Source organism: Diadema antillarum, unplaced genomic scaffold (genome assembly GCF_040938485.1).
Source record: "Diadema antillarum isolate AM-2024a unplaced genomic scaffold, OU_Dant_1.0 seq00000775_RagTag, whole genome shotgun sequence".
Taxonomy (NCBI): Eukaryota; Metazoa; Echinodermata; class Echinoidea; order Diadematoida; family Diadematidae; genus Diadema; species Diadema antillarum.
In genome coordinates this window covers 1865949-1887121 of record NW_027271664.1, presented here as the reverse complement: position 1 = coordinate 1887121, position 21173 = coordinate 1865949, and the positions used below count along the sequence as shown (strand labels likewise).

At 39.7% G+C, this 21173-nt stretch overlaps 1 protein-coding gene across 1 annotated transcript; it reads left to right on the top strand.

The window, feature by feature from the left end:
• The first annotated feature begins 242 nt into the window (after window positions 1-242).
• Window positions 243-4571, top strand: LOC139738943 (uncharacterized). Its single transcript, XM_071649567.1, has one exon. The coding sequence runs from the start codon at window positions 243-245 to the stop codon at window positions 4569-4571; it is 4329 nt and encodes a 1442-aa protein (XP_071505668.1).
• The last annotated feature ends 16602 nt before the right edge of the window (window positions 4572-21173 follow it).

The following is a 21173-nucleotide window of genomic DNA, read 5'->3' as shown; positions in this document are numbered from 1 at the left end:
CCTTCACTGTATTTACTAGCTTCATCGATGAAGAGGCTGTGATCGCTTGTGACCCTGTTACTTCTCTTCAGTCGCTGCAGACACCAAAAGATAGGAGGAAGTCAGCTGTTTCTGGCTTTCAGTAGACAGGAACCCAGCATCGGAATCAGAAAGATGGATCTGCAGCGAAAGGGCCACCTTCATGCATGTTCTGCAAGGGTCAGCACCACCTCGCCGAATGTTCTTTTTTCAGTGCAGAGACGATGCAGAAGAAAAGACAGGTCGTCAGGGAGAATGGACTCTGTTTCGGCTGCCTTAAGAGGGGACACCTATCAAAGGAATGCAGGAAGAGACAGACCTGCTCTTCTTGTAAAGGAAAGCATCCTACTGTTCTGCATGATGAAGAGTGGAAGCAACGGCAACAGGATGCCAAGAAAGAAAGGGATGTCAAGGAAATGCTGGAATCAAAATCGTGTGCATCGAATTTGGACTCCAGTCATTCAACAAAGTCCTCAATGATAGTTCCTGTGTGGCTCTCGCATGAATCATGCCATGAGGACAGATTAGTATACGCTATGCTGGATACTCAATCAGATACATCATTCATTCTCACAGAAACGAAGGAGGCAATGAGAATTAAAGGAGTTGAGGTGAACCTGTTACTTTCTACGATGACCAAGGCGAATGAGAGAATAGAAAGTGAAAAGGTAACTGGTCTTAAAGTGAAAGCTTTCAACAACTCCAAGAAGATAATCAACCTCCCTCCTACTTACACGAGAGATATTATGCCAGCAGATAGACATCATATCCCCACTCCTGATATGGCGAGATCCTACCAACATTTGTCCAGGATTGCAAACATGATAGCTCCTCTTCAAGATGTTGAAATTGGGCTCCTGATAGGCTACGACTGTGCTAAAGCTCTTGCTCCACGTGCTGTCATCCACTCTCCTGATGATAGAGGTCCATACGCAGTCCAGACAGACCTTGGCTGGACCATTGTTGGCACAGTGAACGAAGAGTATGCTGACAGTCACGACGATCCAATTGGTGTGAGCCATCGTACAGCAGTGCGAGTTGTGCCTGAAGAGGTTCAGCTACAAGGATGTCGATCAGAAGTGATCTTCGTGCGTCCAACGACAATGAAGGAAGAAATAGCTCCCCTTCATGTCATCCAACTTCTAGAGGCTGACTTCACACCAGATAGGAAACAAAAACCCTATTCACAGAATGACGTGAAGATCATTAGGATGATGGAGAAGGAGATCCACATCACACAGAGTGGGCATTATGAAATGTCACTGCCCTTCAAAGAGGAAAAGACGCCTTTACTGCCTAACAATAGATCAGTGGCCTTCAAACGTCTGAACCACCTGAAGAGGAAGTGTGAAAATGATGCCATCTACTACGAGCAGTACGTCCAGCAAATGAATAACCTCATTCAGAAGGGATATGCTGAAAGGGTGACGGAACCAGGCGAATCAGGCAAACGATGGTACATTCCTCATCATGGGGTGCAGGAGCCGAAAAAACTTAGAGTGGTTTTCGACTGCAGCTCACAATTCAAGGGAGAGTGCTTGAATTCCCACCTTCTGACGGGTCCTGATCTTACCAATGCTCTAGCCGGAGTTCTTTGCAGGTTCAGGAAGGAGAATGTCGCCTTCATGTGTGACATAAAAGAAATGTTCCACCAGTTTCATGTCAACGAGGAGCACCGTGACTACTTACGCTTCCTCTGGTGGCCAAATGGAGACTACCATCAAGAGCCTGTTGACTATCACATGAATGTGCATCTGTTTGGGGCTGCCTCTTCCCCTGGATGTTCGAACTATGGCCTGAAACAGATAGCTACAGACAAGGCAGATGAGATAGGTCATGATGCGGCCAGGTTCATCCATCGGGACTTCTATGTTGATGATGGGTTGAAAGCAGTAGCTACAGAGGAAGAGGCCATTGAACTGATTTCAAAAACCAAGAAAATGTGTGAACATGGAGGACTACATGTTCACAAAGTCGTCTCTAACTCTAGGAAGGTACTAGAATCAGTTCCAGTAGATGACAGAGCTAAAGAAGTTAAAGAATTGAACCTTCTACATGACCATCTTCCTATCGAGAAAGCACTCGGGGTTCAATGGTGTGTTGAGTCAGACAAGTTCCGCTTCAGGATGACCTTCCAAGACAAGCCACTGACCAGGAGAGGTGCTCTGTCGACCGTTATGTCAGTGTTTGACCCCCTTGGGCTGTTAGCTCCCCTCCTGTTGCCTGGGAAGCTAATACTGCAAGAGCTGTGCAGGAGTTCCGCTGCATGGGATGATCCACTACCAGACATACTGCAATCCAAGTGGGACAAGTGGAAAGCTGACATTCTCCAACTTGACAGGCTGTCCATCGACAGGTGTTATAAACCCAAAGGCTTTGGAGAAATCAAGAATGCAGAGTTACACCATTTCTGTGATGCCAGCAACTTGGGTTATGGCCACTGTACGTACCTGAGACTGACAAACGAGAATGGAGAGGTGCGCTGCACACTGGTGATAGGCAAAGCCAGAGTTGCCCCAATCAAGACTGTCACCGTACCAAGGTTGGAACTCACTGCAGCAACCCTATCCGTGAGAATGAGCTCATTTCTTCGTACTGAACTAGATCTCAACATTGACAGAGAGATCTTTTGGACTGACAGTCGAGTAGTCCTAGGCTACATCAAGAACGAGACAAGACGATTTCATGTGTTCGTCGCGAACAGAGTGTGCCAGATCAGAAACGAAACTTCATCTTCCCAATGCAGGCATATCGGCACAAAAACAAATCCAGCCGACAGTGCTTCAAGGGGACTGACGATCGATCAAATTGAAGCATCAAAGTGGTTCACTGGTCCAGACTTCCTTTGGGAAAAGGAAATCCCAGATGAGACGAAAGAGGAAGCTGTCCTTCTTCCTAAAGATCCTGAAGTGAAGTGTGAGACCCATGCCTCTTTGCAGAAAGTAAACGGTCTGGAGCTTGAAAGATTTGATCATCTATCCAGTTGGTATCGGGCAAAAAGAGCTGTGGCGAACTGTCTTCGTCTCCGATCGCACCTACGGAAACGTTGCCAAGCACGACGGGACGAAAGAGATGGAAAATGTGATTCCAAGCAGGTGGTAATGGAACCGCTGTGTACCGAACTACTGCTTCAAGCGGAAAAAGAAATCATAAAGCTGATTCAAAGACAGACTCTTGGTGAAATGAAAGCAGTAGAGGGTAATGAACGTCACAGCAAAAGAGAAAAAAGACGTCATTGCAAGGCCGCTAACCGTCTGCATCATCTTGACCCCTTCATAGATGATGATGGCATCCTACGAGTGGGAGGACGTCTGAGAAGGTCGGACATCTCATTCGAAAGCAAGCATCCTGCCATCTTACCTCAGACACATCTCACCAAGTTAATCGTATCCCAGTGTCATGCCGATGTTGCTCACGGAGGAAGGGGTATGACAATCAACCATCTCAGAACGAAGGGATTTTGGATCTTGGGTTGCAGCAACTTCGTCTCAAGGCTCATCTTCCAATGTGTGACATGTCGTAGACTCAGACAACCACCGCAAGTACAGAAAATGGCGGACTTGCCCAAAGACCGTCTTACCCCTGCCCCACCATTCACGTATGCTGGAGTTGATTGCTTTGGACCGTGGTTGATCAAGGAAGGCAGAAAGGAACTAAAGCGCTACGGACTGATCTTTACGTGTATGGCATCCAGAGCCGTGCACATCGAAGTTCTGAATGCTCTCACCACGGATGCCTTCATCAACGCTCTGAGGCGTTTTATCTCTGTGAGAGGCCCTGTAAAGCAACTGAGGTGTGACAGGGGAACCAACTTTGTAGGTGCCGAGGCAGAATTCAAGCGGTGTGCTGAATCCAGTGAGGGCCAAGTAAAGGACTTTCTCCTCAAGGAAGGATGCGACTTCATTGCCTTCAAATTCAATGTACCTGCTTCAAGCCACATGGGCGGAGTGTGGGAACGGCAAATACGTTCCATACGTCAAGTCCTAGATGTCCTGCTTCATCAGGTGGGTCAGCAACTAGACGACGAGTCAATGAGGACCTTGATGTGTGAGGCAGCAGCCATTGTGAACAGTCGCCCGTTAACCACTGAATTTCTGAATGAACCTACTCATCCCACTCCACTGACTCCTAATCATCTGTTGACTCAAAAGACGAAGATCATCCTTCCACCTCCGGGAAGCTTCTGTCGTGAGGACGTCTATGCGCGGAAACGCTGGCGAAGAGTCCAGCACTTAGCTAATGAATTCTGGAGTCGCTGGAGGAAAGAGTTCCTCAATCTGCTGCAGGCGCGGCAGAAATGGACCAAGCCACATCGCAACATGGAAGTAGGAGATGTAGTGATTATCAAGGACGATAACGCTCCGAGAAATTCATGGCCTCTTGGAAGAATTGTTGAGGTATATGAATCGAAGGATGACTTGGTTCGTAAGGTGAAACTTGCAGTAGGGGACACGAAATTAGACAATAAGGGAAAACGAAAGGGCCCAGTGACTTACCTTGATCGCCCCATTCACAAGCTGGTTCTCCTCGTTTCTAATGTAGACCAGCAATAATTCCCAGCCAAAGAGCCAACAGGACTGAAATTTAAGACTATTTGAAATAGACTTTAGCCTCAAATGGACAAATTTCAGACATTTGTGATGATTTGAACTCTAATTCACCATCAGGAACTTAATTTGGTGAAAAATCCAACTTACAGACTGAACTCAAGAATACCAATAAGTATTTAATACATTCCATTGTTGTGGTGAAGTCAAAAGACAATGGATGCTCATTGGAAGAATATAAAGCGTGTGAACTTCTCATTTAAATGCTTCCTTTTTGTGCTTTAGGGTCTGAATTCAAGACTATACCATTTTTGTGTACTACAGTGAGACCAAATATAATAGATTATATATCAATTGGTCAAGAATATCTCATGTGTTCTACATGTACTTTGTTCATGTTATAAAGGTTACTACGAAATTGCATTTATGTTGTACTCTCAAAAGGGTATGAAATTGAGACGATAATTAGCAAGATATGAAGGTAAACATTGCACGATTTAAATTTGAGCAGAATAACACGTAAATTTGAGAGTCACAAGGAAAGGGTTGATGAGAGGTAAATTCCCCCTCTTTGTGCGTATTGAGTATGCGTGCAATTTAAGCCAAAGGTACAGTTTTATTTAAAACAATTGGAAATATGCATATTTATGAATGTGTATACTTGCAGTTTTATCATTTAAGAAATATGAGTCATGAAACTACTCAATTTCCTAAGTGGCAGAATGGTTTTTCAATTATAGTGAATTCGAGTTGAATTCAGTCAGTTTAATAAGAGTGCATTGAATGTTCGCATGTGTTTATCTACAAGTACTAGTATTACATGCATTCAATGATATGTCACAAGATTGCTCAATTTGGCAATCCTATGAAATTGTGTCATGTTAAAGATAATCAGGAGTATCTGCAGTTTGATTTCATTTTTGAATGAATGTGTTAAGGGTAAATTAATTCTTAATTTAAAGGAGCCATGTGATGAAAGTATCATAGTTTAAAGTTGGATTGGCTCATATGAATTATTTTATGCAAAATTGTTTGAGGATATTAAAATTGGCAACATTTAGAATTAATTAGATCAGTAAATTGGTTGCAAATTGGCAACTGTTTCGAATGAAAATGGTGATCAAAATATATATGTTTTATTTTGCTTAAATGAAATATGGTGAAAGTACACCTGAAATTGTTCCCACCCAGCCTGTTGCCAATTTGACCCTTGTACAGAGTGACATACTTTATGTAGTAGCACATTCTTAGACAATGCACCTGACATAGCACCATGCATGTGTAAGCACAGCTAAATGTACAGCTGCTACACACACACATGCACACACGGTAGAAGCCAGTATGGACTGGACCACATGTAGGTTGTAGTGAGCAACATGGATCCTCTTTCTGCCGGAATACTGAAGAATTGGATCCAAAGTACCTTGCAAAAAGCAGGCAAAGAGGTTAGTTTTTGTTTTGTTAAAGTAAAACCATGATTTGTTGAAGCATAAAGTTAGAAACAGTTAATAAAATTTAACTTACTATTGTTGATGTGAGTGTAATGTACACTGCAGTTGCTGTGTAGTAGGGCATGTATATCTGCCCACACCCATAAAACTTCTGAAAAGTTATGTTGTTATTTGCATTTATGTATATGTATGTATACACATTTGATGTTGAATTTAGAATTTAGAATTACAAAACAAAATGAATAAGTAAGAAAATATTGATAATTATTTCAATTGAAGGTTTGACAGTTCAAGTAAGAATTCATTTTTGATCGTGAAGTCTTAGATTTGAGTCAGTTCATCTACATGTGCATCATTATGTTAAATGAGGTAGTAGAATTGAGATGCCTATGGTATTGGTCTGCATTTTCATTTGTCAATTCATATGTAATTTGGATTGCAAAAATGTTATAGGGAAGTGAATAGACTAAGTCTATAAAGGTATTCACAAGATTTTTCATCTGAGAAACTCTGTTTATATAATTATGAATCTGATAATTGGTTTGATGTACATGTACTTATGATTCTTTATTATACATTATTACTCAACAGTTTTCACGGAATTATGCACCGAATTATGCAAGAAATCATGAATGGAACTAAGAATGGAGTTACCCATATGGAAATAATTATGGAATCAAGTGAAACGAAAATGCGAAACTTCGAATAAAGCATAATTCCCGTAGAAACCTTTGTTGGTGTTTTTGTACTGTCGACCACTACAGCCACACTAATTTTGAGGTCATTCTGGGATTTCAAGTGGGCTACGTCGTAGTCCCTTTAAGCAAATCTACAGCAATATCAATTTATCTGCTGCTGGAATTTCAAATGAGCTGAAAGCAGATCTGGCTGAAAGGTGTTCCCCTTTAAACCATGCTACAGCCAAATTAATATGTTTTACTGCTACAAAATATGCTCTACTTGCTCTTCACTTACCAAAACCAGACTCCGCAGTCTGTTTAGAATACCACACTCTGATTCTTCTATTCATTCCTTTCTGTTCACGAATAAGTGCACATACAATTGTACATCGAAACAATGGAATCTCGTGAGCATTTACACTCCAGGGACAGAACCTTACGAATAACAAAATATTATTTCCTCAATGGAATGTGTAGATTCTGCTTGTTGTAGAAGGATACACAGAAAACATTTCAATACAGTGATTTAAGTACTTCATTGCATGTCAGCATTTTAGTTTCAGTTGATCGGAGAGCATCGCAAAAGATAATTGGAGAGGATGTGTGAGAGTTTGGCATTGAAGAGACCTTGTGACTTGCAGAGAGTTTGGCCAGGCGTACTCGAGAACAGGCTGCTAATATTGGGCGGGGGAGGGGGGTCAGGTTAGGGTTCAAGAACAGGTCATCTCTTCTGCATCATGGTGGGGCAGGGCCATCATCCGGCAAGAGGCCGTCTTTCTCTGGACGTGGTTTGCTTACGTGCGCGGAAAGGACAAATTCTTGCATTTGGTGGCCTGGAATTTTCCAGCTTTTCTCTTTACTGTCTGGTTGGACATATCAACAAAACCGATGGGTCATCACATCGTTGCAACTGGTGCACAATTTCTCGCAGACTCTTGTGTCACCCGGAAGTCATCGTAAATCCAACACCAATGGTCCCCGACACTGTGGTAGAATAATACCATCCCCCATAAATGAATTGGAACACACACCACAGATTTATCTGCCGATCTGGGCGAGTGGTTGGTCGCGTAGCGCTCCCTGCAAAAAGGTTGCAAGTCACGAGGAACAACAGCAGAATGACGTCCTGCGCTTTCCGACATTTTGGCCTACCATATACAGTCTGTTCCGCTAGGGAAAGCGTGGTCAGCTGATTGGGTGACTTGGTCCTTGTTTCCATGGTGATGTGTTCTGTAGGCGGGGGAAAAACAATGACATGTGAAAGTCGCAAGGAAGGTAAACACAGCACATGTAACCTTTCTTTAGAAAAAACAAACAAACAAACAACTGCTGAAACAATTTTTTTTTTCACGTCAATACGGGTTTTGAACATAACAGCACAATGCGGTCACTACACACATCCTTTCCCTTTTCAACTGACTTTTTTTCGACATGAAGCTGGGATTACACACAAGCACAAGGAAGCTATTACAACACAAATGTGATTTCTATTATTCTTGCCAACATACTGATGGACACAAATTGACTGTAGAGGAGGCAAATCATGAAGGAGCATGTTACACAGAAATGCATTCTGGCTGAGAGGCCAGCAGTACCTTATGCTGAAAAACTTTAAATATCCATGAAAGGAGAAAAAAAGAGCAAATGTATTCTTTGTCGTTGCACTATTTGTTCGGAATGCTGCCTCAGGAACTCTAGATCAACTAGCCCAGAACATTTTTACATTCAAAAATAAAAAGCCACAACATGTCATCTTAGGTGACGTTTTTACATGAAGGGAATGAGATGCGTTAAATAAGTCTCTTTCTCTCTTTGCATATCATAGAAGGTAATTTCCCGCTACCACAGATTACATCCCTAATGAAAAATTAGCTCAATAGTACCCAGAATTGAAATGGAAACGAGGATAAAGTCCTACATATTTCGTAAGATGAAAGAAAAAAAAGGGGGCAAACGGAAAATTCGATGAATCTGTGAAATGCACATCTGTGGAAAGGAAGTTCAGTCATCACAGGAAGTAAACTAGAAATGTCGCTACAGCGACTGGTTATACCCCCACCAAACAACATTTTATAAGCTTTGGTCAAAACAACATTTCATAAGCTTTGGTCAAAAAACTGAGGAAGTAGTTAAATCCGCAAGATCGTTCCTTGATCTTCTGCCATTAATATGCCGTTACCATGGCAACGTACTTTCGGGTACTGTCAAAAAATGCGTCTTGCACATCTACAACCAAAAGCACACATCTGTACCAAGTTTCATGGAAATTGGGCAAAAACTGAGGAAGTAGTTTGCAACACAAAATTTTCCATCATTTTGGCTCATAATATGTGAGCTGTTACCATGGCAACATACTTTTTGTCACTGTCAAGAAATGTGTCATGCTGACCTATATCCTAAGACAAACATTCAATATGAATTCCATGAGAATTGGAAGAACACTGATGAAGCAGTTTTGCCATGAAGCATTTTGCCCTATATTTTACCAATAACATGCCGTTACCATGGCAACGCACTTTTTGCCACTGCGGAAATATGTGTCTTGCACATTAACATATTCAGATGAACAACTGTACCTAATTTCATAAAAATTGATCAAAAACTGTGGGAGGAGTTCGCGACGCAAGATTTGTAGCCATTTTTGCCCATAATATGCCGTTACCATGGCAACGTACTTTTGGGTACTGTCAAAAAATACGTCTTGCACATCTACAACCCAAGGCACACATCTGTGTCAAGTTTTATGGGAATCGGTTGAAAACTGAGGAAGTAGTTCGCGACGCAAGATTTGCAACGGACCGACCGCCCGACCGCCCGACCGACCGCCCGACCGACCGTCCGCTGATTCCTATATACCCCCTTCAAACTTCGTTTGGCGGGGGTATAAAAAGGTAGGGTTAAATACAACAAAATACATGTCACACATGATGGAAGTTGTTTCACAGGAAGAAGCACATGACTGTTAATGCAGGCTATGGGTACCCATCCACATGCAGGACTTGCCTCTGTTTATACATGATATCAAGAAGATGTTCCCAAGGTGGAAAAAATAAAAACAGAAACAAAACAAACGTAAAGTTGCTCTGTATACTTTCTCTAGCAATTCAGAAGTAGCAATATAAATTGGCAAATGAAGATCTTGACCCCTCTGTGTTCTACAGACCTTTTAAATCCATGGGCAATTATATAACCTACATATTTACAGTGTAATGCCTGCTAGGATGAACACTTAATTTACCATGCACATAACCTGAGGTCTCGTGCCATAAATTGGTATTGGTTGAATTTGCATGAATGCATTTTAATACCTCCTTTGTCCTGAAAGCTGCATATGAAAATGTGACCCATTTTGGATACTCACAAAAAAATAAATAAATAAAAAATAAATAAAATCAGTATCTATCTACAAAATGTGACATTACAATGTTATCACCTGCAGAGAAAACACAAAATATTTTCATGTGACTATTAAAATAATGCTACTATGCTATGCTGTAATTACGGATAAATGTTTTCATTGTTTTTAGCCACAAATTCCTTCCTTTACAGTTTACATGTAACTCTCCTACATCTTTTGGAATTGAAATTATCACTACACAGTACATACACTTGACACTAGAAAGTGTGTGCATTTGTGTGTGTATGTGTGTGCATACCTCAAAATTACTGCCCCTCCCCCACCCCCATCCCCATATAATACACACAAAACAATCTCACAAGATTACGGTCACACTTGTAATTTTAAGCTACACCTGCATGGATGTAAGTATGTCATTCACTGACGTTGTGAGAAATGGCAAGGCAGAACAAGTCTTTTGTGAATTTTGCACACACCCACAATCTCACAACTGTCACTTTTACCCGTTGAAGACTAGTCCCGACTCCCGAGTTAACTCGGGCAGGTGTCTATGGGAAATGCGTGTCGTAGCAAAATCAGTCTGTCCTTAACGGGTTAATAGTCACAAAAATATCGAAGCTGTAAATCCAAACGATATTCAGGTTATGACTCTCAATATGAAGCTTGGGTCTCCTAATATATGTTTTCCCTTTTAATAGAAACTGCTTTATTTATTCATTTTTTTTTTCTCGGGCATTTTCTTTCCACCACAGTTTACAGGAAATGAACACCACAAACTTTCCAAGAATAGAAAATTGCACAGGTTGCTTAACTTTTGGTCTGACCGAGTCATCAATCTGGGACTTTAAATCATGAAAACAAAACACTCAAAAGTAGAAACTACATTCTGTTGAAAAATGAAACTAATGCGTGCTTTATTGTTTAGTGAAAACCACAGGCCTCTTGAGACTTTTGCGCATGCATTGGGTATTCGAATTTCACCGTCTAGCTCTTTAAATAGTAGACGGCTTTAGAGATTAATCCAACAAGCAACTAGTAGTGAGAGCTATGGAAGCATGCGACATTTTGAAAGCTGATCAGGAAGTTAGGTGGCAGTTACGATTACAGTTAATGATTGTTAATCAAGCAAGGCTACATACAAGGACATCACTAAATGAAGTCCTTTCTGTGTTATAAACAAATATAAAAAAAAAAATCCAAGAGCCCAATACCCATTATAAACAGTTTTTTTTTTGAAACCACTACTCTTCCAATACTTCCAAAAGAATTTCTGTCGATGTACAGCAAGATGTCAATCTTCAGGTCCTGCAGCAACATTTTGCTCAGCTGTTCAAGTTCACAGTTGTGAGTACGGATCTGAAATCCATGTCCAACCAACACTATTCCTGCCCTGTTCTTTTCATTACAAATTGCATTCTAAATATCGAACTGTAGTGTCATCATTGGTTTTTATGTTTTACTTATTGATAAATGTTACATCTAACTCTCATTGCAGGAATGCACCCTTAATAATAGTTTGTGCTATGATGTCATAAATAGGAAAGAGCCAATCAAACACATTAAAGGGATGACACAGTTTTGGTTGTGGCCCTAATAAAAGGTGGGTCCTACATTCTCTCAGGCCCACTTTGATTTTGTACTCTGATTTTGGATATGTCAGCCATTTGTATGCCCTTTCAAAATTCATGAGTAGTTTCTTATTATCTTACACACACAAGAAAAAAACCCAACAAAGATTGAAACCCTATCTCAACCAAACTTGTACCATCCCTTTAAGTCTAATTATCTTCACTTTGTGGGGTACCAAACAGCTTCTGGCAAAATTCTGACATTTAGGGTAAAATCTGAACTGTCAAATCCTGATAGGATTAAAGATAGAAATGACAGGTATGACACACACCTTTTGCTAAACTATGTCAGAGAGCCCTCACTGGTCTTATGTCAGCAGGAATAAGTTCTGAGATCTCCCGTATTGCTAGGTGAGGTCGTCGCTCCCCCTCCGGCTCCACCGATCCCGCCCCCGCCCCCGGGCCCCTTTGGGGGTGGGGAGGCGGGCAGCACGGGTACCCCGTGGGTGGGGAACATCATGGTCCTCTGGGTGGGGGAGCCCGGAGAGGGGCCGTAAGCCTCCATGCACTCCCCCGCCGTCATGTGCAATGGGAGTTTGTCTTTGCGGTGGTGGGCGGCGGCCTCTTTGCTTTTGAACATTTTCCGCCAAGAGGGGCCGCGCCTAAATCTACCCAGCTCACCCTGCAAGACAGAGATAGGTGTACAACAAAAATGTGACAACACCACTTTCGTTGCTGTCTCACTTTTGGCTGACTTTTTCTGATCCATTTTCCTGTTTCTGATCCATATCTAAAAAAAAAAAAAAAAAAAATCCGTCTTTCTTTTCATGTCACAAAGATAATTCCAAAGCACATGATTTTTTTCCTACTTATATGTATCTCTGAATGAGGGTTGATAGTATAGGATAAGATATCACTTGTAAGCATATCCGAGCATATTTTCTCTCAGTATAGAAAGAAAAATGTTCATTCTTCTCATCACCTCAGTACATAGTTGACTTACAAATACAAAAAAAAAAATAATAAAATCCCTCATATTCTTTTAAGGTTTACATAATATGTTCTGCTTTGCTACATCTTCTTGAATTTGGAACTTCATATCTTTACAAAAACTGACATTATTTATGTTTTCTATTTTTGTTTTTTGTTGTGTCTTTTTGTGGCTAAGGGTTTTTCTTTTTGTGGCTAAGGATTTTTTTTTTTTATGGCTCAGGGTTTCTCTTTTTGTTGCTAAGGTGTTTTTGTTTTTTCTTAGGTGGTATTAATTTTTTTTTTCGTTGTGTGGCTATGTTTATTAGGTCAGAGGGTCTCTTTAGATCCAATTATACCTCGTGCTATTTCTATATTACGGTGCATCGTTGTGCCACTGACTACAAGCTGATGAACCCCGGAAGTTGTACCAGAAAATTGCCACCGAAGGTTTTTTTTTTTCTTTTTTGCTTGTTAGCTGATGGATCATGAAAGTGGCACCAGTATAAACCAATATAAACCAATATATCCCCCTTTTTTAAGCGATGTGCTGTCCCTGTGTGAAAGCCGCAGTGTACTGTAAATGTATAAATATTCACAGTACGTTATACATACAGTTTCCTGGATTTCAGCACTACTTTTGGCCAGTGCAAATTCTCAGACCCTCAAAAATATTTGCATGCTTAAATTGCTCTGTGCTTTATCAGATGAACTGTACAGTATGTCCCAAAAGAAAATTACAACGGGGCCCCCCGCAATGATATCTTTAACTAGAAATGTCGCTACGGCGACTTATGCCTCCGCCATAATGCATGGTTCTCCTAACAGGTCTATAGTACATGTGGACAATGTGTGATTGAATTTTCACAAAACTGGCAAAATATTAAAATGACAAGTTTGTCACAAATGTGTTGAATGTTCACCTTCCTTGACCTAGGTTTAATAGGATGAATAGGAGAGCATTTATTTGTAGATTTAAGAACTTTAACTTGACTTTGATCCATTCATAAGTTTAGGCACTGAGTAATTTTCAAGGTATGGAGAAAAAGTGTAATTTCTGTATTGAATAGTAAATTGTTGCCATTTTCATGTGGCCTTTAAACTTTATATTAAGATAATCACTGTCAGGCAGAACATGCATAAATATTATGTAGTAAGTTTCAAGATAACTTGAACCATTTCCTAGATATGGAGGAAACAGTTAGTTCAGCACTTTCACTTGATCTTTGACCTTTTGCCCTTTGAGGCAAAAAAAAGAAAAACAAAGTTAACAGGGAATCTCTATTGGGCTACACATGCATACACCAAGTGTAAAAAAAAAAAATAATCCTGCTGTCATTGCATAAATGTGACCCTGCACCTCAAAACAAACAAAAAGTCGCCAGACATGAATTTTTAGTTAAACCATGTTCTGAAAGAGCAGACTTTAAGCTTTAAAATGATGTATAACTCAAATCAAATGGACTCTCCTAACCTATCTAAATATTGAAAAGAAAGCACAAACTCAGGAAAAGTGTGAACTGAGAAAAGAGGCTCGGAAGTACAGTGTCTATTCAAGCGTTTAATCTTTACCAAACCGTGCTGGCTGTGCGATGAATGGGACAAAAAACGGGAAGTAAACCACCAGAGCAACAACAATGAAGGGATTATTAGATTAAGGTAAAATTAAGCATGCCTCATTAACACATTCTGCCCGTAATTAATGCCAACTTTCAAAGCAGTAGCACTATCCTTTCAAAAGTTATTAGAGTTGAAAGTGAAGAGTGTGGACAAGGTTTTTTCAGGAATGAAAAAGGGATTCTAAAGACAGACGTAACACACTATTCTACCAAAAATGTTCAAGATAAACTGCTACAAAAACACACTTTCCCGCCCGTTTTATGATACCAAATTTTAGCAAAATGCAAAGGAAGACCCGCTCTTTTAGAAAATATGAAAAAGTCAAGTTCGCCTAGGTTGACCCATTTCACTTATTTTCAGTCCTCACGCAAAATCAGTGTGTGCGACTTTATGTTCGTTTTGAGGCGCACGGTCACAAATATGAGAGAAGTTTTGAAGTGTTGCCCTTGACCTTTGACCCCTGACCTATGACCCCATGAACCCTAAATTCTCTAGATAATCACTGCCAGTCAGTACATGTATATATGCTATGTTCCATGAAGACACCTTGAACAATTTCCAAGGTACAGAGAAAAAAGTGAAATTTTAATATTTTTACTTGACCTTTTGACCTTTGACCTCATGACCCCAAATTTTCATCAGCGAATCTTACTTGGGTAATACATATATGTGACCCTGCTCCTCAAAACAAACAAAAAATCGCCAGACATGAATTTTTAGTTAAGACAATATTTTGAAAGAACAGACTTTAAGCTTTAGAATGATGTATTACTCAAATCAAATGGACTCTCCTAACCTATAGAAATACTGGAAAGAAAGCACAAACTCAGGAAAAGTGTGAACTGAGAAAAGAGGCTCTGAAGTACAGTGTCTATTCAAGCGCTTAATCTTTACCAAACCGTGCTGGCTGTGCGATGAATGGGACAAAAAAAAAAACAGGAAGTAAACCACCAGAGTAGTCTCAATGAAGGGATTATCAAATTAAACTGAAATTAAACACGCCTCATTAACACATTCTGTCCATAATTAATGCCAACTTTCAAAGCAGAAGCACTCTCCTTTCAAAAGTTATTAGAGTTGAAAGTGAAGAGTGTGGACAAGGTTTTTCAGAAATGAAAAAAGGATTCTAAAGACACACCTAATCATACTACTCTACCAAAAATATTCGAGATATACTGCTTAAAAACATATTTTCCTGCCCGTTTTATGATACCAAGTTTAAGCATAATGTAAAAGAAGACCCGCTCTTTCAGAAAAATATGAAAAAGTCAAGTTCGTCTAGGTTGACCCATTTCACTTATTTTCAGACCTCACGCAAAATCAGTGTGTGCGACTTTATGTTCGTTTTGAGGTGCACGGTCACATATACACTATGTTTCAAGAAAATAACTTCAGGCAATGCATAGATATGGAGGAAATAGTGAAATTTTATGTATTTGACCTTTTTATGTATTTGACGGACGGACGGACGGACAACCCGAAAACATAATGCCTCCGGCACCACTTCGTGGCGGAGGCATAGAAATAGTGAATCAACCTAAATACAAATTCAGGGTATGAAACTATAACTCATTGCCCATATCTTACAGAAAATGCTGTTTGATTTGCTTCAGTGGTCAAAGAGAAATGAGGAATTCTGTAGAGGATGTTGGGAATCTCTTCCCTCCAAGTTCTGTCTATAATTCACACACAAGAGCACTGCATTTCTGAAATAGGAAGAATCAGATTCATGACATGCTTTACAACAATCCACATTTCTCTGTGACCGCTTAACCAAATTGAAATGGGTTTTCTGCAAAATAGAGCTAAGATATTATACTTTAAGACGCTAAGTAGCACTTAGACAAGTCGATCATATTGGGTGCTATCAATTCAAAAATCTGATTGTAATTTTTTGGGAACATACTGCAGTATGTCCCCCCATGAAAATTATAATCAGATTTTCGCATTGATAACACCCAACATGATTGAACTTTTTAAATGCTACTTCAGGGTCTTAAGATATAACATTTTAGCTCTACTTGGCAGAAATCCCCATTCGATTTGGTTAAGCATGTCATGAGTCTGATTCTTCCAAGTTTAGCACTTCCATGATCTTGTGTGTGAATAATAGGCAGAACTTGGAGGGAAGAGATTCCCGACATCCTTTACAAAATTCTGTATTTCTCTTTGACCACTGAAACAAATCGAATGGGGTTTTCTGTAAGATGTGGGCAAGAGTTATAATTTCTAACCCGGAATTTGTATTTAGAATGATGCAATATTTTTGAAGATATCAATGCGGAGGGCCCCATTGTTTGTGTAATGTTTTTAATGTAATGTTTGTGGGGACATACAGTATATGATTCTACAGAAGTAGTCAGTGTGAGTATGTGTCCTAGCATTCATTGCATTAATATCTCATGTTGGCTATACTCGCATGATTTCTGTGTACCGGTTACTTTCATGAATAGAAATGTCAAACCAAATTCTATCTTGCTCATGGATCAGATTTAAAAATATTATACGAGTAAGCAACAGTGCAGCGCATATTAAAGGACAAGTCCACCTTCATATACATAAGGATTGAGAGAATGCAGCAATATTAGTAGAACACATCAGTGAAAGTGTGAGGAAAATTGGACAATCCGTTCAAAAGTTACGAATATTTTAAGTATCTGCGCAGCCACTGCTGGAAGAGAAGACTACTACAGTGTATGATGTCACATGCGTACAACTATATAAAGAAAATAAAAAGAGAATTTCACAAAACTTTACTTTTTGAATAAAGTGCACAGTTCTTCGACTTGCTACTGACGTATGTTAAGGGTAATATTATTCCCCCTGCCTTCTGAAAGAGAGAAGTCGAGTGTTCTTTTGTTATGGGAGAACAATGGAAACATGTTGAATTTTCTTTATTCTTTCTTTATATCGTTGTACTCATGTGACATCACAATCTATAGTAATCTTTTCATCCAGCTGTGACTGAGCAGAAACTTCAAAAATTCATAACTTTTTAACGGATTGTCCGATTTTGCTCAAACTTTCACTGATGTGTTCTACTAATATTGCTGCATTCACTCAACCCACATGTCTATGAAGGTGAACTTGTCCTTTAAAAACCTGAAGCACTTTGAACAAAAAGACCCCTGCATTAATACTTCTAAACCATTCAGCACAAAATACAATTATGCAAAAGAAAGAGACATTAACAGTAGCTGTCCACAATTTTTTATCAATAGTTTTGTTGCTGGTTTGAGGGACTTGCTCATTATATATTTTGTTTGGTAGTTTTTGTTAGAGTGCTGATTGTTTATCCTTTTGCCATGACTCGATACTAAGTTTTTTTGTTTGGTGGCCTGATGGGGCCACCAAAATCCTAAATTTCACATTTTTGGTGGCCCGAGAGAAAAATTTGGTGTCCCGAGAAAAAAAACAATAAAAAACATTAAAAGTCCTTTTTTTAATGAGTCAAATATTTCAGATTTATGATAGTAAGAATTACAAGTTGGACATATCTACTCATAAACAAACTTCAACAGACTTGCAACACTTACTCTCAGGCACTCATTCAGTCCTTTTCATCCATCCTTTGAACAAATTTAACTGCTAATTTCCGGCGCAAAAAGTTACAAATTTGTTGACATACTCTTCAAAAAATGTTGGTGGCCCGAGGCGGGCCACCAAATTTGCCCTTTTTTGAAATTTGGTGGCCCGACTTTCATTTTTGGTGGCCCCGGGCCACTGGGCCACCGTTAGTGTCGAGCCCTGCTTTTGCTGTTACAGTCAAGAACGTACAGATACATTATCTATGACAGTAATATTATCCATTATGAGAAAGTTCCTGGACTTAGTATTCTGCGGGTCACAGAAATAACACTGTCAGCTAGAGAGACCGTACACATTAAAGGTGAAAACGGACTTGAAGGTTGAGGATTCTAGTCCGGTGTGAAGTGTGTATTAACTACATACTGTGCAGGTATGTCAAAGGGCAAGGGGCAAAGGTCATGGCAGATATATAGTGCCAAAGTTCATCCACTGTGCTGGGGTTACAGGTGCAACAAATAGGCGTCATCTATTACTATGTGTCTCACAGCATACGAGGTTGTTCTCAGGTACAAGATTGTGCTGGCAACAAGCCAAGCCCAGCTGGGTACAACATTGCAGCAAGCTCTCACAGTTAAAACATGTCCGATGAAACAAGCCCAAGGAAACTTACAAAAAGTTCATTATTCAGTGGAATCAAATTCTCCTCACAATCTATTGTCTTTCATTCAGATAAGCTATTTCTCCTACACATTTATGACACAGTTCATCAACTCCCCAAGAAGAAAGGGTGATAGAAAATTCGCCTTTTCAGGGAAAAGTGGAAAAATATGGAAGATTCTATATCAAATTTCACCCCACATGTTATAGAGTAATCTCATTTATTTTGTGTTCTGTGTTGCTTTGATGCAGATGACTGTAAATTGTGTGCTACCCAATAAGAAGCAAGATTTATTAAGAGGGATAGTGTAGTTTTATTGAGATGGGGGGGGGATTCAGATAAATCACACTGGCCAAATGTGTGTTTTGAGCACACAAAATACTTGAAATTCAAGGTTTTTGTGTAATCTGATGGTACAAGGTGTTGTCCATCTTGTGGCAAAACATTAGACCAAAATTTGATATATTTCAGAGAAAAAGCGGCTTCGCCAGTTCGCAATTGACTGCTAGTTATAAAGTACGTCAAGCTTCAAATGCATTTTTCTTGAAAGCAACTTTTGCACTCTCTATGGAGAGATTGGCGAGTTTGGCTTGTCGCTATCGAATTATGTGAAAGGCTCTTCTCTAATTTTTGCTGTAGATATGACTCCTTCTGTATCTATCCCTCTCTCCCTCTTTGCTTTCTTTTTGTCTTCTCTCTCCCTCTATCCTTCGCTCTCTATTTCTGCTTACAGTGAATCTTGCCTACAATCAATTTGATGGAATACAACAAAATTTTTTGCACGATGCTTACTATTTCGAAGAATTCCCTTGTCAGCTCTAATTTGAACTGTTGTAAAAACTTGTGAAAACTAACAACAGTCCTGTGCATCGCCTATTCTCTGGCCAACTGCAAAGGTTTCTTCTAATACTTTATACATCTTTGTCACCAAAAATGATAAAAAATTAGACAAAACACAAACCATCCACCCCCTCCCCCCCCCCCCCCCCCCAAAAAAAGGAAGAAAAGAAAGAGAGAGATAGAAAGCAATAAGATTATTTCCTCTTCCATCTGAACACAATCTAATCTCACATATGGACTCTTTTCCCTCATAGGATTGGATAAAAAAACAAACAAAACCAACAAACAAACCTAGAACATGGCAGCTCAGGTCCTTATTCTTTGTCATCTATACCTTTGAATTAATCAGTTTTCAACTTAAAAAAAGAACAAATATGTAAATATTTGAAGAACTCACTGAACTAACTGTAATATTACTCTTCTTTGTGACAGTCGAAAATGGCAGTGCAGTCTATCGAAGTCAGAACCCAAATAATCACTATCCTTTCACATATTGTGATAAAATTAATCTACCTGTTTCTATTCTTGCATAGTAAATGAAAGAGATTTCAATATAATGCAGCTAGAATTGCCTTGTCTCGATTGCAATAAATGAATATACATCTATTGAAGGAAAATAGATACTTTCAACCCTGCTTTGAAAATCTTTCCCCAGAATCCAATAATATTACAGGCAAAAGTCATTGATGTGAAATGATTACGAGTCAAATAGAAAGATCGCAAAATGGCTTGAATATAAGTGGGAGGAGATATATAAACTGGGTTACCATCTAGATAGTTGCCAAGGTAACAAGATGCGGTTTAATACCAGTCATGTCACAAAGCAGAAGAGATGGCCATTGTTATAAAGTAGCCTGGAAAATCTGGCAGATGTACTTCGACAGGTGATGCAGCGAATAGGACCCTACTGAGCTCATTCATAAACCTACATGCATATCATACGAAGTGTATGTATAAACCAAGTGGTACAGACACAAACAGACGCAAACACACACATACACACACACTCTTGGCATTATTATGTGTGTTATAAAAAGCTTTAATGCCCATGCCCCCTCGGTGTTCACGCAGACTTCAAACAGTGGTCCTTAAAGTAAACTTAACAGATTTTTGCTTGAGTAACTTCTTTGCACTTAGCAGGGAAAGATGAATTTTGCATAATATTTAATATCCGAGCATAAAATACATTGTAGAACTACACATATATAACAAGCAAAATTTCCTGCGTTTTTATCTTAATCAGAAGGTACTGAGACTTCCACGTTAATGGTGGCTGTAGCTTTGACTTCAATCTATTGAAGGGTCCCCATTACTACTCACAAACACGAAGAACTACACACACTCTCTGTGATCTGTTGTTTTATTTTTCAGTGCATTCATCTCTTTTTCCGCCTGTTTATCAAATCATAATCCCTTAAATCCTTACAACAGACATTTTTTTTTCCGCATATCTCATGTTTGCTTACTAACAGGTTTTTTTCTGGCTTGTTCGGTGGCAACATGAAATTATATATCAGAATGCAATCCTATTCACTTACATAATAATTATCAAAGATTCGATTTCTGCAAAAAACCTAAATCGACAAAAATAATGGTCAAAATCTTTGTACCCCGCCTACATGTAGGAGGGAATTTGCTCTTGCGACTTTTGCCTGAAACCGTTGTCGCGGGTCACATATGTGCAAATGTACAGGTTATTAGAAACACTGGTGATTATGAGTAATACTGCTGGATCGCCACCCCCCCCCCCCCGAAGAATATTAATGGCATGATAAGGCTAGGGGAAATAGAATTGCAATATGTGCAAATGTACCGGTTATTAGAAATACCGGTGATTACGAGTAATACTAGTGGACCCCCCCCCCCCCCTCCTGTTTTGGTCATCGGGACGAGCTGGGATCCTCCTCCTCCTCTCCCCTTCTTCCCCCACGTCACC